General features: G+C 44.0%; 1 protein-coding gene across 2 annotated transcripts in view; it reads left to right on the forward strand.

The window, feature by feature from the left end:
* The window catches only part of TNRC6C (trinucleotide repeat containing adaptor 6C), a 110,640-nt gene that overhangs the window by 22,751 nt on the left and 70,079 nt on the right, over nucleotides 1–17,810 (forward strand). For both annotated transcript variants that reach the window (XM_072939685.1, XM_072939684.1), the window contains exon 2: nucleotides 17,188–17,287. In XM_072939685.1, the coding sequence (XP_072795786.1) occupies nucleotides 17,225–17,287 (63 nt within the window). In that variant the 5' untranslated portion in view covers nucleotides 17,188–17,224. The remainder of the gene's footprint in view (nucleotides 1–17,187; nucleotides 17,288–17,810) is intronic.

The following is a 17,810-nucleotide window of genomic DNA, read 5'->3' on the forward strand; positions in this document are numbered from 1 at the left end:
CATCATCTGTATAAAACAGTTAAGAAATCTAGAAAATAAATCCAGCAAATTTGGGGAATGTTTCTACACTGAAAATAAAATCTTGTGAAAGCTTTTTGTGGGATTTTATGGGAATTCAAAATCAAAAATATCAAATATCAAATATAATTTAAAGGCAAAATGTGAGAAATGTTTATAGCAACATAATAAAAGGTTAATCCAGTTAACATATATAATCTCTTATAAATTAATTTAAAAAAAAGCACATTAAGAACCCAAGGGATAGACCAGAAGATATAAATGGAAACAAAATTCATGCAGGTTAACAAATATGGGGAAGTATGCCCATTAATAATCAAAGAATTGTAAATTAAGGCCAGTGAGATACTTTGTATCTGATTAGCAGAGATTAAAAATTGTAAGTCTAAGTGCTTGTGAAGGTATTTTGAAACAAGCATCTGTACTCAGCTAATAAAAAATACAGATTATTAAAATGCCTTTGGATGACAGTGTGGTTATAAGTATTGAAACTCTTAATTATACCCCTGTGTTTAGTAAGTCTGCTTCCTGAAATCCCTCTTAAGACAATAATCACAAAAATAGAGCAACTTAGAATAATCACAAAAATGGAGCAGACTACACAAAAGAGGATTAGTGGTGAAAGTCATGTAAAAGGGAAACACCTAAATAAATAACAGGGGAATTGTTAAGAAAATTATGGTCTGTCTGCACAATGAAAATAGTATGTTATCATTAAAAATAAATTTGTGAAGCTCATTTAGTGTGAGAATACCTTGTTACAAATGAAAAGAGTAGGATATAAAATTTTATATAAAAATTATTTCAACCACATCTTTTTTTTTTTTTTTTAAGTTTAGAAAATTCCCTGAACTGAACTGAGCGTTATTGAGAGTGTAAATTAAAACTGTGGTCAACTGTCCACCAGTGGTGCTGTGCTAATTAGCGATATTTGCCAGCTCTTTGTTCTTTATTGCATCTTCTTCCCAACATCAGAATTTCTTCTCAGCATCTGCCTGTCTGTGAATCTGTTCTCACAGGAGATCACTTCAGTACTTTGATTCCCTGGTTAAAAACGCACAGCTCCCCACTTGCTTTTCTTTTCTGTCTGAGAATATTCAGAACCCAAAAGGGTTTGGTTATAATTAGCATCTTTTCCATTAGGGCTACCTTTTTTCCCTGTAAAAACTTTCCCAAGTACGATTTGAAACTACAGAACTGTTTTTTCAGTATTGGATGTCATTTGTTGGGTGCTGTTTAAATCTCTTTTATGGTACATGTGCCTGCAAACTTTTACAAACAGTTAACGGGGAAAATAATGTTAATTTTCGAGGAAACACTTTGTGCTTTTACCTGAGAGGTGCAGGGATGTATAGATTTTAACTTTAAGAGCCATATTCTGGATCTTCATTTAGAGTCATTGTGTGTTTCCTGCAGTTTTCTAAAATGTAACCTTTGGTGGCGGCAGGGACCGGAACAGAGTCTGGCACATAGTACATACACTCTCAGAAAGTACAGTGGATCCTTGCACCATGTGAGAGTTCGGGGCGCCCATCCTCCACACAGCCGAAATCCACGAGTAACTTCACAACCAGCCCTTCATCTGGGTGGTTCCATATGCTCAGAATGGGTTGTGTAGGTAGTACTGTAGTAGTTGTTGAAAAAATCCACGTGTAAGTAGACCTGCTCAGTTCCAGCCCATGTTTTTGAAGGGTCAGCTGTGTATATTGAATGAAAAAGAGCGATTGCTACTTCATGGAAATGTCTACAACTAGAATTTTTCGTGTGGAGACCTCAGTGCATCTCCATTTCTTGGAATTTGTGCCATTTTGTACAGTGTGTGCTTTGTTGCCTCAAAGCAGCGTTTCTCAACAGGGTAGGTACCAACCCCTTTGGGGGTCACTTGGAAAGATGGAGATGTGTTCGGGCTGTCACGTGATTGGAGTTGTGCACAATGACATTCGGTGAGTAGGAGCCAGGGATTCTAGGTGTTCTGTAGTGCGTGAACCAGTCCCACACAGTGAAGACTGGCACTGTGGTACTGCACCCTTTGTGACTTCTGGATAGCCCTCTGGATATTTAGGTAGGTGAAAACCTTGTTTATTTTCATGTAGACCCTATTTTACGTGTGTATACAGTTTTTTGTTCTGTTGTGATATATACTGAGTTTCCCAGGAAAGCAGCTCTCATGTAAGTTGAGGGAAGATTGTACTTTGGAGCTTTCTCAGTAGTTACTCATCATTTTGGAAATCTCATCAGTGATGTCAGTGCCATTCATGGAATTTGAGTGGCAGTGCCAGCTTTATTCTCTTCATAGCATTTGTCACAACCTGAAATTGCCTTCTTTACTTTCTTGTGTTTTTTATTTGTTTACTCACTAAACTTAGCTCCTTAATAATAGGGAGCTTGTGTGCCTTGTTCACTGGATATCCGTATGCCTAATACAGAATCTAGCATATTGTGGCCAGTTATTAGTAAATAATCGATGCGTAAGTGGTGGGTCGGTGTTTGAATGTGTCTCATCCTCCTGAGCCTGACCGTTGCATGCTGATGGTCCTTGAGTCTTTGTCCCAGTCCCTCTTTTCTGTTTACATTAACTCCTTCCCTACCTGATCTCAGCTCTGGCGGTGGCTTTGACTAATCTCTGCATTGACATCTCCTTAGATTTTTTTCCAGCCCAAGTCTTTCCTCTGAATCCAGAATTATATCTCTAGCTGCCAGCTCCCTTCCCAGTTTAACGCTCAAGCATCCCAGACTCAGGATGTCCTTCTCTAGTGTTTGTCTTGAACGATGCCGTCCCACACTCAGGGTGAGAACCCTGGGGTTGTTCTCAGTGCCTCCATCTCCCTTATGCCCACATCCAGTTAATCACATGTTCTGTTCATTTCATCTCCTAAGTTATTTTCAAACCCTGCTTTCTATCCCCAGATCCTCTGAGTCTCCCCAAATGTAAATTACCAAGTCTCAACTCTTAGACTGACAGCAGAGCCTACTCACTGGTTTCCACCTGCCCAGTCTTATCCTCTTATATTCCATTGTCCACTTAGTAGCTGGAATGATCCCATATAAACACAAATATGATTGTTATTCTCTTGCTTAAAATTCTTCAGTAGCTTCTCGTTGCTCTGAGGTTGAGACCAGAACTTTTAACCCACATCTCTCCCACTGACTTGTAACCACTTCTTCCTGTGTCGAAGCTGTTGGCCCACTAGTCACCTTGCTGTTCTCAAATGTGCCGCGTTTCTTCCCACTGCAGCGTTTCTGTCCATGTGGCTAGTTATCCTTCAGAACTGAGCTCACCCCCTCTGGAGACCTACCGTGCTCTCCTGAATGGAACAGCACGCCCCCATCACGTTCTCTCACAGCAGCCTGTACTTCTTAGCAAATTTTAATTGATGCGTTATGAAAGTAGCTGTCTGTCTTTCCCTAAGAATTGAGGGTTTTTTTTTCTAATTCATGAAGCATACGCATGGCCTCAATATGTTTACTTTTATTACTATCATAAAGAGTGACATAATAGCAACTATAATAATTTGTTTTCTACAATTTAATTGGTTTTTGTCCAATATTTTCATAGGGTAGATCAGTTTCATTTGTCACTTCAGGGACAGACTGTATTTCATTTGTTCTAAGAAGCACACTTTTCCCACTTTTAACATCTCTGAACTTGACGTGCATCTTACAGACAATGGTGTGTCACGGTGGAATTGGCAGCAATTTTTCTTAGTGGTGCATAAAATGTTGGTGATCTTATAGTTGAAGGCATCTTAAATTAGATAAAATTTGGCGTTTTGTAACAAATTCATTCTGGAAGATGTGCTGGGAACCTTGTGGGGCTCAGTCACTCTGTAGAAGCATTACTAGGGTTTTTCTAGTCATAGCAGGTAATGGGTGACATCTTGATCCCTTGAAGAAGTTTCTGCCTATTTTGCTCATATTCTATCGAGGTGAATTTTGGGGACTCAATTTATGATTGTTTGGTCAAGAAATACACAAACTCACAGATATGTGTGTATGTATATCTGTTTTGTTCTGGGAAAACTACCTACTATTTATCTTCCTTTAGAGGTGGGGAAGCCATCCATCAGTTTCAGAAACTTTATTTTCCCTGGGGAATGCGTTCTCTCCTTCCTTTTGGAAGACGTTTTAGATGAGCACACCTAGATTTCCCCCAGCCTTCCTTGTATCTAGATTGGGCATGTGAATAAGTTCTGGTTAACTGGATATGAGCAAAACTCATGTATGAACTTCCAGGGCATGAACCAAAAAGGAAATTACTTGCTCTGCAGTTTCTCTTTTCCCTCTTCTAGTGACTGAAACTAGCTGGGTCCCTAGATGCCTCTTGGAGCAAAGCTGCCTGGCCAGCCTCTGCAGTTGGAGGAGAAATGTCTCAAGGACATTGCACTTCGGAGTCTCTCAGGTATAGCAGCTTCGCCAGTAGTGGAGCTGATGTATCATCTAAGAGACTGTCTTGATTAGACTCTTCAGTTTCCAAAAAGTGGGGTCAGCCTAACCATCAGCTTGTCTTAAGTCTGAAGCACACGGCTCTCGCTCCCGGACTACGTACAGCAAAGAGTATGTGCTTTTTAGGGGTATGTTGTGCATGGGGGACGAGCGCGTGCTCAGGATTGAATCACTTAACTGCAGCATGTTGGGCTCCTCACCAAGACGGCTGAGCTTCAGAACCTTCTCCTGTAAGACGTAGGTGATGTCCCTTCCAATGAGGTTTTGAGGAGTCAAGGATGTCGTCTGTTGAGAAGGCCTTCCTAGCCCTGTGTTTAGTAAATGACAGCTATTGTTCTCATTAGTTTTCCCGAAAACTAAAAAACCTCGCACTGTCTGCTGTCCTCGTGTTTTTCATTCGGCCTTGGTATCTATGGAGGAGTGTTTGATTTCTAGGTTTTATCTTTGGATTCAGTGAAACCATCAGAAACTTTCATATTTGGACCATGTTACCTTGACTCCCTAGAGAACTGCTGAGTTTTTGACACTACCTGAGTCTCCCCACTATGCTTTTAGCTGTGAGGAGGTTGCAAGAGTTGGTTTAATAAAGCCAGCCCTTGTGCATGCTCTGGGGCGTGAAGGAAGCTGTCCGGGGCCTGGCTGTGTGTCACCTGGGGGAGGTCTCCCGTGGAAAACTTATTTTTGGACCTGAGTGCTAGGGAACCTTTTTCTTCCTTTATAGAACTGGTGTGTGTTCTCATGGTTAAGGACGGAGTGAGGAATTGAATCGTGAATAGTAACATAATTTAGGAAGTTGCTAATTGCTTCACTAGAGGGCAGACTGTAGGTTGGCTCTGAGTACATGTTTTAATCCATTACTGGATGTGGTCGCATTAAAGTCCTTTAAGGAGGTGAACTCCTTTTTTTAAAAAATCAGAAAGCCAGAATGGTGGCGACTAGCAGTGAGTCGACTTTGTGAGAGTAATAGAAAACATTTGCTGTTTTAAATTGGTATATGAACATAGTATTGCACACACAGTTCATGCAAGTTTACATACTTTGGGGATTAGAGTTGTTGATGTAAGACAGTAATTCCCAGGCTTGTAGTTTAAGGTGCAGAACCAACAGGCTGTGACTAGTAAATACTTTTTAATGTTCACTATCTTCTAGGAACCTGTAATTTAAAAAAATATGACAACGAATACATGTATGTATGTGTATGACTGAACTGTCATGCTATACTCCGGAAATGGACACAACAGTGTAAACGGACTACAATTTTTTTTAAGTGAGGAAAAAAAAAGAATTGCTAACTCTAACGGGGGATTGGAGTAATGAGGGATTTGGTAGTCAGAAGTAAAGAAAACTTTATATTTAAAGCTTTAAATTTTGTAGGAATAGCAGGTATAAGGAGTAGCCACGGCCCCCCAGGGCTGAGCTGGGGCACCCCCTGAGAGCCCCGCTGGCTGAGGTCTAGGCGGCTGGAGAGGGCGCAGCTATGGTCCAAGGGATGGCAGAAAAGTCACCGAGCAGGGGACTGGGGCGGGGGCATTGCTGGGAAGGTCCTCGGCCGGGGGAAGGGGAGGGGCTGCAGGAGGCGCCGGAGCGGAACGCTTTTCCTGCTGTGTCTCTCTAGCACCCTCTGTTGAAAAAGCTTCACATGGTGCCAGCTGGCAGAGACAGATATTAAAGGTCCCAGTTTTCAGAGTGGGCAAAAAGCCGAGTGTGGAGCTCAGAGGCCATAAATCCATAGCACAGTGCCCCACGTCCACATTCCTTCCTTAGCAGCTGGGAGTAGACACTTTTGGGTAAAGCGTGCTTGTTATCTGTTACACAGTGCCTACTTTAAGAATTTTCTAGCAAACATGAAATCTTGATCAACATTAATGACCACTCTGTGGCTTGCGCACCAGAATGTGTCAGCAAGGACTAGTGTATCTGAGAGATTGGTTGGAGATTATTAATTCAAGCATATTAAAAGTACACATATTCAAGTGCCATTATGTAAATTGACTATGAAAATGGAGCGACAGTAGACATTGCAGTGTCATTGTCTGATTTAATTTGAGGCTACTTTAAACTCAAAAATGAAATAAAGAAAAGGTTTCCACAAAACGGTACTTACAACTTCTGTACTTGTAATTACTTGTAATAATTCTGTACGTGTTAATACAGTAGTACTAAAGCAGTTTTTATGTAGTCGTTAAAAATATTTACTGAACATGATTAGTTTTGAGACAAATCATAATTAAATATTGCTAACCCCAGTCAGTACTCTTGCTGAGTAAGCCTAAATTAAGTAAATAGATTTGTTGAGAAACTGTATTTACCAGGATTCTTCGGTTACAGGCAACAGAAAGTGACTCTGTACTAAGGGGGAGGGAAGAGGGCCTTTTGGAACATCATGAGGTGGCTGACGTCACTGAAGGGAGAGCTGAAAAGCCAGGCCCAGCAGCCTGCCAAGGCTCGAGAACGAGTGTGAATGGACAGGTTTTTGTTTTTGTTTTGTTTTGTTTTGTTTTTTGAGTTATAGTCAGTGTACAATGTTGTGTCAATTTCTGGTGTACAGCACAGTTCTTCGGTCATACATGAATATGTATATTCATTTTCATACTCTTTTTCACTGTGAGCTACTACAAGATACTGAATATATTTCCCTGTGCTCTACAGTATAAATGGACAGGTTTTGTAGGCTACAGTCACTGAGCTGAGTCCGCTCCAGCTGTTTGCCACTCAGTTCAGGATTCACATTCCAAAGAGTGTCTTGACTGACCTAGTAGGACCAGGGGGTAAGATACTGAGGGACCAGGCACAGAAACAGCTTGTTCCCGGGCTCAGAGGACATGTGTCACTAAGGCTTCATTCTCACCCTGCTTCTTAGCTTCTCTTCTTGCCGTCAGCCTCGTTGGCAGGCCTCCTGTGGTTAAGGCCTTCAGCTTCTATTCCTCTGATCCTCAGAAGTTCACGTTCCTAAAACTCAGAGTGAGAGAGGGACTGGTACTCCAGGGGAAATCAGGGTACAGTTACCAACGTGGGGATAAAGGAAGCTGAGTGACAAAAATAACAGATGGAGGTAATCAGCTTTATTGTTCAGAGAAAAGCCTGCCAAACGAGGAACATATTTTTTTCTGTGATAAAAAGCCATTGGAAGTAGATAACAACACGTAGGAAGCGCTGGTGGAGCAGGGAAGTGGCTGTGTCTCTGCCAGCGCGCAGCCAGCAAGCACACGTAGCATGCGTGTGTGACGAGCGAGAAGCAAGAGGTACTGCTGAGAAGTCTGGTCGGTCACGTGGCACCCGACCAAGAGTGCTGCTGGCTTTGCTCTGGTTTGGTGTTTTAGCCACAGTGATTAAGTCCTCAGATAAATCCTGGGTCCGAAGTCTGTACTAGCACTAAAATGAAAATAGTGTCTGAGTTCTTTTGGAATATGTTGAGGCCAGCTGATTTTGCCATGTCTCTCCCCAGATCTCTGTGATTCTTCTCCATCGTTGCAAAATAAAGGCTCCTGCAGTCGTCATTCCTAACCGGGGTCTTTGCCCTTTTCTCCAGACTGTCCCCGTGTGCCTTATGGTGCACTGGTCCTGTGCTAAATGACCGTCTTTAGCTTTAACTCTGTCCCCACAGCTCACCCCATGTCCCGCCTCCATTTAGTTGCCACCTCACCTCTCAGTAGGGGAGGAGAATGCATGGGGGAGGGATTCCACATTCTCCAGAACCACCCTCCCACCTCCATGACCACTTACAAATCGTTATTTTTTTGCTTTTGTTTTCTATTTTGTTTTTGTTTACTTTTTTGTGAAGTTTGCATACAGCACAGTTCCCTCCCTGGTGTACAGTTACGTAAGTTTCAGCAAGCAAGCGCAGCCAGTGTGTATGTAACGCATATAGGTGCACGTAACCACCGTCGCAGTCAAGGCGCAGGACAGTTCCGTCATCCTCCGCAGAAGTCCCCTTGCTCCGCCCCTTTGTGGTCTGTGTCTTCCTCCATCCCCAGCCGCAGCCCCAGCCCCAGGCAGTCACTAGTCTGTCGTACGTGCCTATTATTTTTCTTTTTCCAGAGTGTCTCATGAATTGAACTATGCAGCACGTATGTTTTGAGTCTGGCTACTTGTACCTAATATGTAATATGTCTGAAGGTGGTTTCTATGAATTTATCCTGTTTGGAGTTCACAGAGCTTTCTGAATCTGTAAATTTGTATCGCCAAATCTGGGGGGTCTTCTACCACTATCTCTCCAGACTTCTTTGTCTTCACCAACCCCTGTCTCCTCTAGTTCTGAAACTCCAATGACAAGAATACTGGACCGTGTGATATTATCCCCTAGGTCCCTGAGACTCCGTTTTTTTCCATCTTTTTTCTGTCTGTTCTTCAGATTGGGTAAGTTCTGTTGCTCTTTTCAGTCCAGGCTCTTTCCTTTCATATACATTCTTTCATTGAGCCCATCCAGTGAAGTTTTTAATTCAGATATTTTTCAGTTCTAGAATTTCCATTTGGTTCTGTTTTGATAGTTTTCTATTTATCTGCTGTGAATGCCTGTCGTCCCATTTGTTTCTAGTGTATTGGCCTTTGTTTGCCTCCTGGAGCATAGTTACAACAAGTGCTCTAAAGTCTCTGATAACTCCAGTACCTGGGTCATCACAGAGTTGGCATCCCTTGTCTTTTGTCCTGACAGTTGGGCCACATTTTTCTGGTACTTTGGGTAAGGAGTAATTTCGGATCTGTCCCCTGGATGTTATGACTGTGTGTACTGACTGTGAGTCCTCGTGAGCTCCTGGAGTACGCTAAGTTTGTTGTTTTAATCGGCGGTCTGCACGACCGCGGGGTCTGTCTTGCCGTCTGTGCACGGTGGCTCCAGGGTCAGCTCCGTCTGCCTGGCCTCCACTGTGTTCTGTCACTCTGGGCCTGGCCCACACCCGCCACCCAGGGGACAGTCTGAGATGTGCAGACATGGGGAGGGTGGTTGCAATTGCAGTCCAGTTTTCAAAGGCTTTGCTCCGCTGTTTTGGGTCTGTCCTACACATGCGTGACTCGAAGGCGAGCCCAGAACTGTGGAGGTTTGTGCATAGAATTTGGGGGATCTCCTCTAGTGGATTCCTCTCTGGGGTTCCCCCACATTGTCTGGCTCGCAGGAGCTCATTTTCTTAATCCTCTCTTCAGAAAGGCGGGGCTCCTTCCAGTTCAGCTGCTGGGCCTCCACTGGCAAAGTGACAACAACAGACAAGCTGCGAGAGAAGAAGGGAAATGAGACACACCCCCACTCAGTCCACCTCCCCAGGTTTTGATTACTCTGCCCGGTCCTCCTGCTTTGCTTACTTTTCAGAAGCCGTATTTTTATATTTACGTCGTACACCATACAGTTTTTTGCTGTCATCAGTGGCAGACAGAGGCTGTACTGGGCTTACTCTGTCTTGGCTGGTACCTGAAGTTGAAATCAGTACCTGTATCCATCTGTATGCTGCCTAACAGATTGCCACAAACTTAAAGCAGTCAGCTTTCATTATTTCATTATTTCTGTGGGTCAGAACTAGGCCTGCACTAGCAGGGGCTGCTGCAGGCTGCCGTCAAGGCCAGGATTTCACGGGCAGTGGGTAGGGACGGGGCTTGACTGGGGAAGATGGGCTTCCGAGTGCACTAAGGCTGTTGGCAGAATTCATTTCCTTGCAGCGGTAGGATTCATGGCAGCTGTTTCTTCAAAGCCAGCACCTGAGAGGGAGACCAAAGCTAGTCTGCTGAACAGACGGCGTCTTAGAAACGTAGTCAGCAGAGCAGGAATCCATCCCTTTGCCACATTCTGAGGGTGAGGAGCAAGTCGCGGGCCCCCGCGCCCACGGGGAGGGCATCGTGCAAAGGTGTGAGCCTCGGGAGGCCTGGGAGGCCCTGCCAGCTACAGTCCCCTTTGCTCCTCAGAGGAAAGCTCTTCCTTCCGCCGTCTGCTCCTGTTGGAGCCGGGGCTCCCTTTCCCACCCCGTGTCCTGGTGTCCTGCTGAATGGCTTCGGGGTTCTTTAACACAGTTTATCCGATACTTGAGCCTCCAGATTCTTGACCTTCTGTGCAAGTAACCTTTACTTTAGAACCCAGTTCTGTGACTCTGAATCCCCAGCATACGCTGTCCACTGCACTGCTGTGTTTGTTTCCGTGGTCTGTCAAGTACGAAGATGACTCAGGCCTTGCTGTCACTGCCCTACGAGCTTCCTGCCCCTCACGGTCTAGGACTGTTTGCTGCCTTCCCCTTGTGCTGTCTGTGAGGGTCTAGCGAGTACTTCCCGCAGACAGCAGGTGTTCAAACGCACTCTGAAAGTTAGGAACCTTAACTATTTCTGACAGCTGGACAGGATACCACTTCTTTCCCTCTTCCTTTCTGATTTTGTCTGATAACACTTAACCAGCCCTTCCTAACCTAAACACTGCCAGGAAATTCAAACTGAATTAGGCAAACTTTGTTAATAATGGCATGTAACACACACGCAAAGAACTAGGGAATATTTTAATAACATGACATTGGAATCTAACCAGTGTACGCAGCATAAGTTGTGACTTGTCCTGTAGGTGAAACTAGGTTACCGTTTCTGGTAACTAAACCTCACAGGCAAAAACAAGCCCACCCTCTTTTATTGAATCCCATTCTTTTGCAAAAAGGGAGGAGTCGACTACCAAAAAGACTGGAAATTTGGAAGATCTTCCACCCAGAATATTTGAAAATCCAGATTATTAAAAATATTTTCCTTCTAATAGAACTGAATATATTAGGGACCCATCACAGCATTCCTTGCCACATGAAGTGTAGATCATTTATGTCCACTTTGGCCCTTTGGACTTGCTCTTGGTCCCAAAGCTGAGCCCCAGTATCAGATTTTCTCCTTACCTGGTTTTCACTACTACTGAAACATAAACTGCACCACTGATCAAAGCAATGCTCTTTGCTTTAGCAAAAGCCAGTAGAATAGAGCTGGCGTCACTTGTAGTGGTAATAAACTGGAAATGAAGTAAATGTGTGTGGATAAAGGAACGATTGAATTAAATATGGTAACTTTCACACCAGTGGTATATTATGAAGCCATTAGAAATAATAGATTAGCCTGTCAGTTGGGCAAGGGGACGGGCACAGAAGGCTATGAACTAGGTGGGCATGTGGGTTATCCGGGAGGGAGGGTAAGTGAGTGGACCTTTGACATGGATGTGGAGGGAGGAGAAAGAATGGGTAAGGGGATGCCAAGCAGAGGAACAAAAGCAAAGGTTATATTGGGGAAAAATATAAGATTACGTTTACACATGTATATAAAATCATGTGTTTAAATGTAATTCTTTAAAGAAAAAGTTGAAATTAAAAAATGAAATTCTTACAACCTGGCCATCCCTCTCCTTTATTCCCCTAACAGCTTGACTTGTAAGTCCATCTCACAGCTTCTCCACGTAGGAAGAAAAATACTGTTTATAATCTCCTTATTGGCCTCAAAAGGTAGATAGAAACATTGGCTATTACCTGATCATTTCAGAAAATTAGGTTTCCCTTGGAAAGAAAGTATACTTACGAAAGATTTTCTCCAGTATAAATTTCAGCTGAAATTAGGGACCAGAAATGCCCTGAATGATGACAGGCTTTTCTCGGTGCCACAGAGACAGGACGGTCCTGCCACGAAGGTGCCCCAGCCCAGAGGGCAGAAGGAAGCAAGCACTCTGTTCATTAAAACCAGGACTAAAGTCCCCCTAACTAATAGAAAGAAAGCATAAGCAGGAGGGCATTGCCCAGGCGGACTTAGTGTACATCTTTCTTGCTCTTGTTGAGTTTCGCACATATCGCTGTTGTAATAGTGATCATTTGTTTGATGCATTATTTATATGAATATCTTAAAAGCATAGGAACTCTCCTTCGTTCACTGCTGTAATCCCAGAGTGCTTGTAATGAATGCCATTGTTCAGAAAATATTTGCGAAGTAAAGCAATCCCTTTTTGTCCCTGGCACCTACCACACTAAATAGCATATGTTAGTTGCATTCCTGAGTGATTGGATTAGTGGACAAAGGTGATGATCTTAAGGTTTAGGCTCTCTAGGAAAGGAACTGTTGAAAATAGCTTAGAAGAAAGTGGAAGTCAGGGAATAGCGGACTTCAGTACAGATGATGAATGGGCGCAGTGGAAAGAGGAGTAGGTACATGTTGTGGTCAGAACACAGAGTAACGACATCCGGAATTCCAGCCGTGGAGCAGTCCTGGGGGTGAGGGCCACAGCTAATACTCTGGATAAAGCACCCTGAAAATCAGGGGAAGGGCTGCATGTTTCGCGTCTGCTTTAGCAGAAGAGCCAGCTCCCCAGCTGATCACCCTAAAGCAAAGCTAGTGATGAAACAAGTCCAGCCCATGCACAGGAAACGGATTGGTTTTTGGATGCCTCGCTTTTAAGCCTGAATGGTCAGCCAAAGATGACCAGACAGTTGAGGAAGGGCTCTCATGTCAAAGAGAGTCCAAGAAGCACCCAGAAAGGAAACAAACAATGCAGGAAATTTAGAAGAACTTTATAAAACCCCTAATTAATATCCTTAGCTAGTGGAAAGATGATTTGCATCCATAAAACAAGAACAGAGTGCTGTGGGAAAAGAGCAACTGGAGAATAAGAGAGTTACTTAAAATTTTAAGTGTCATGGAATAGGAAACTCAGTAGAAGGATTGGAAGACCAAGTTCAGCCAAGCACTCAGAAAACTGAGAACAACAGGACAAAAAAGAGTTGAAAACATAAACATAAATTATGATGATCCATCCAAAAGATTTAATATGTTGTTGTTTGGAAAACAGAAGGTATTTTCAATAAAATAGAGAACTGAAAAAAAAGTCTCTGTATTGAAAGCGTCAGCTAAATCCTAAGCGTAAATAGTGGGGGAGAAAGACACCAAGGTGCACACACATCACCGTGAAACTTCAGAATCCTAGGGATGAAAAGAAGCTTTAAGGGGAAAAAATCACCTGGAAAGGATTAAAAGGGAAAAATGACATCAGACTTCTCTTGAGAAGGGACCAGATGCTAGAGTACAGGGGCACCGTGCCGTCAAAGTTGATTTTCAACCTAGAATTTGTATGCAGCCAAGCCGTCAGTGAAACAGAGTGTAACCAGTTCCCGCATAACTGAGGGCATCATTCAGAAGGAAGGCAAGGGAAGTCACAGGATGACCGAATTAATAAATTCAAGTCAACATTAATGGATGGGCGATGGTGAAGAGTTTGCGCGTGCTGTTCCTTCTGCTTAGTTCCTCCTTTCCCACTCTATCAGTCTGGACTGATAGAAATGACGCAGTGATACAGTTTTATATGAAGAATATGCTATGATGAAAGAGTAAGCGTGGGCTCCAAAAAATATACAGATGTCCAAGAAGCATATGAAAAGGTGCTTGACATCACTAATCATTAGGGAAATGCAACTCAAAACCGCAATGTGATACTTAGGATAGTCAGATTAATACAAACGAAAAACAGAATGGCGGTGGCCAGAGCCCGGGGGCAAGTGTGGGGTAGGTAATGAGGAGTTGTTTAATGGGCGCAGAGTTTCAGTTTTGCAAGATGAAAAGAGTTCTGGAGATTGGTTGTACAGCAGTGTGAATGTAATGTTACCAAACTGTGTACATAGGAATGGCTAAGATGGCAAATTTTATGTATATTTTAGCACAGTTTTTAAATTTCATAAGAAATAACTAGAGGATATTAGAAACCTCTAGCAGAGTGCTCCCAGCCCAGTCAGCTGGCCTGAAGACTCTGGAAAAGGGTTTTGGGAATGCAGTTGAGGGGGCTCATGTTTTTAAACGGGGAGAGGGGTGTGTAAAAAACAAAAGCAGAATTTTTGTAAAGAAAATAGTGCAAGAGGAAAAGAAAAATAGCTACACAAGAAGTAAAATGTCATCACAGTGTATAACCTAGCTCTGCAGCAAACATTTACATATTCCTTATAAAGCAGATGGCATTCATTGTTTTAACTGAAAGTAGTGATGGAGTAGAAGCTAGGGGTACTGAAGAACCACATCCACATCCATCATTACAGGAATTAAATTGTTAATGTCTCAAATGGGTAAGAAATAGCAATCCAAGCATTTTTAAAGATACATAACTGCATAGTCAGAGAGAGAATGTTCTTAAAGGAACTGTTAACAAGTTACTTCTAAGGAGAAAGCCGATGGGCACTGCACAGAGAAGAGTCTCTTTTTGTTATGTATCTTTCTACTGTTTATTTTTTTTCCTATGAGCATGTATTACTTTATGAAAATGAGATTCAGTGTTGATTTTTTTTAAAAAAGTAATTAATGATAAATGACAGACATTGTACACCAGGAATTAGAGATACAAGAAATTAGTGCTAGTTAGGGGAAAATTAGATAAAACTTCATTAAAGTTCATACATTTGCAGTGTGCTTTGTCATAGAAATATGAGCTCGGGCAGGAAAGTGTAAGCTATCTCGTGGCTACGTGGGCCCTTTATTTCCAGCACTTTATTTTAGTGGTACAGTAAAACCTTAACTGTACTGCTGAGGGGAGTTGCTGCTTCTAATTAATTTAATTTGCAGAGTAATAAGATTAAGCAAAAATCATTTTTATTCCATCTTCCATAGAATACCTTTTTAAAATGTAGCTGTACTTGCCTACTTTATTAAGCTTAGTATCTGAAGATAATTTCAGGCTTTCATTGTGCTGTAGACTTAGAAAGTGTAACAGTAGAGGTGGGCAGCCACTGCATTCTAGTTTTTGTTCCCCCTTCTCCTAGTTGGGCGGCAGGAGCGCAGTGATTAGCACACGACCAGCCCCCCACTCCCAGGGCTTGCCTGTGCCTTGTGAGAATGTTTCTTTAAACCGGATGTCTTAGCATCTCTGCACCTTTTAACATGAAAATATTCCTAGAAGTTATCATCTAAGATAATGAATAATAACCGTTTCCCAAGCTCAGTAAGTGTGCTGACCTCCTTTAAAAGTTGTGTTTCTCAGCCTTGGCTGAATGTTGGAGTCATCTGGAAGCTTTTAAAATTTCTGGTGTCTGAGTTCTGCTCCGAGAGATCTCACTGAAAAGGGTTGCAGCCTTGGCACTGAAGTTTCTAAAACTTCCCAGGTGGTTCTGATGAGCAGCCAAGACCCACTGTTTTAAAGGAAGAACAGTCTTTGAGCGCCCCCCACCATGTTGACCTAAACCATTTTTATTAGGACGGTTTTCCGCCGTGTACAGACTGACTACCTAGGTTGAGATCCCCTGTGCATGTAGTAGTTGTGTGTAAAGTACATTTACAAATTTAAAACAAACTCCAAAATTAACAAATTGAACAACAGAACTGGTGGGTGGACGGTGATGTTTTGCGGAGGCTTTTGTGCGTGTTGTTCTGCTTAGTCTGTTAAACCCTCCTTCCCACCGGTTTGGGCCTGGTCGGGAGGTAGAAACCACCTGGTTGTAGAAACAGAGGAAGTTTATTATAAGGAATAACTGAACTGTGATAAAAGGGTAACTACAGACAGCGTACCAGGGCTGCAGGAGAGAGCTGCGGAGGGACTGATGGGAAGCCCTGGCCCACTGCCCCCCGCCCCCCGCCGGGCCCAGGCTCCCTGGAAGAGGTGTGGCTGGGCCCAGAGCGGCCAGTCAGCAGGTGCTGGGCATCAGAAAGCGCTCCTCTGGCCCAGGAACGCCCCAGCCAGTGGCCAGTTGCATGGACACGCGAGAGGAGGGAGCCCTGGTGGCAGGCTGCAGTTGATGGCCAGGCGAGCAGCCATGCGGAGGATGTGGGAGTATCTGTGCAGCGGGCGTGGAGGATCCAGAGGGCCCGTCATTGGGAGAGGAGCGGAAGAGACGGGCGTGGGAGTAGGGCGAGCAGCAGGAGGCCTGGAGGACACGGTGTCTGTGTTGAAAGGGTCACAGGAAGGTGACACTAGACCACGCCAGAGCTGCACGGTTGCTAAGAGACTGTTCTTTCTGGACATGTGGCTGAGATCCTCACCAAGTGTCCTCAGAGCCACATGCTGACCCCACCCTGCAACAGCCAGACAAGGGGAGCGCCCCTTCCTCCTGCGGGTCCCTCCAGCGCCGTTCATGAGAAACCTCTGCCTTGTGCTCCCCGGAAAGGAGACGTCGTAAACGATGGCTGTCCGTGACTGCGGGGTGCGTGCTGTGGGGCGCGGCTGGAGCTGCCAGTGCTGGATTGAGAACTGAGACAGCGCCCCTGCCGGCTGGACACTGTGCAGCATTTAAGTCGCCGCTCGTGGCCACCTGACTCTTCCAGGCACTGCTCTATGCTGTGTCCCAGGGTGTTCTTGCAGTAGGCCAGCATGCTGGGTAGGAGTCTTTGTTTAAAAACAACTGGTTTGTCAAACAAACTTAAACGGTGCACGTGAGTCACCTGCAGACTCTGACTTGGCTGGGCTAGGGTGGGACCCGGGAGTCTGCACTTTGGATAGGAATGATTCTGACGGTGGTGGCCCCTGAGACAACACTCTGAGGACTGCTGGTCTGGGGCTGGACTGTAGGAACTGTGTCTTTCCCCATTTTGTACCTGTTACACTGCCTGACAGAGGCTGGCGCTGGACAGATGTGGGCCGAGTGAACGAGCCCAGAGAACCCGGGGCTGCCTGCTGCAGCACTGCCCGGGAGGGACGGGGTGGGGCGGACGCCGGGTCGAGCATCTTTCCTCGGGTGCGCGAAACTGTCTGACCTGAACTTTCTGCAGCTGCTGTTTTTCCATTTTTTGATTTAAAGTGAATGCTATACTAATACTACTTTTCTTTATATTTCCTAGGGAGAAAGAACAAGAAACACAAAAAGAGGAACGTTTGATGGAAGAAAAGAAAAAGAAAAAGCAGGAAGAAAAGAAAAAGAAGGAAGGTGCTCAGAAAAAGGTTTGACTGGAGTTCCTAGTTCCCTGTGTCTGTCACCGCTGCGTCCCCCTGCGTTTTCATGGCCGTTACATTAGGGACTTTCAGCTGATTTTGAAATTCAGTGCACTCAGTCCAGAGTGCTAGTAACATAGGGAAGGAAGTAAGAGAGCTGTGTTCTAAAGGAGTTTGACTTTAGTTGGTGGTGAAGAATGTCTGTGCTGCTCTGCTTAAACTCAACTGTCCAGAACAGCCATGTCTGCGGGCCAGTTGACTGATGATTAGAAAAGCTGCAGGTAATCTGTGCAGCTTTGGCGAGCGTTCTTTTACAGCTCGTACTAGCAAGTAGTAAAACGTAAAGCCCTACTGTAAACATTATGGTCATACTTGAACTTCACGGCATTTAATGTACCAAGTTTTGCCATTTGTTTTGTTCTTGCCTAGTTTAATGCATCCTGTGGCTCAAGCTGTATGCCTTTTAATCTAGTTAAAACAGAGAGCTCAAATGAGCTCCCAGATAAAGGTTTTTTTGCCATTAGATCAATAT

This window comes from Vicugna pacos, chromosome 16, assembly GCF_048564905.1.
Source record: "Vicugna pacos chromosome 16, VicPac4, whole genome shotgun sequence".
Classification (NCBI taxonomy): domain Eukaryota; kingdom Metazoa; phylum Chordata; class Mammalia; order Artiodactyla; family Camelidae; genus Vicugna; species Vicugna pacos.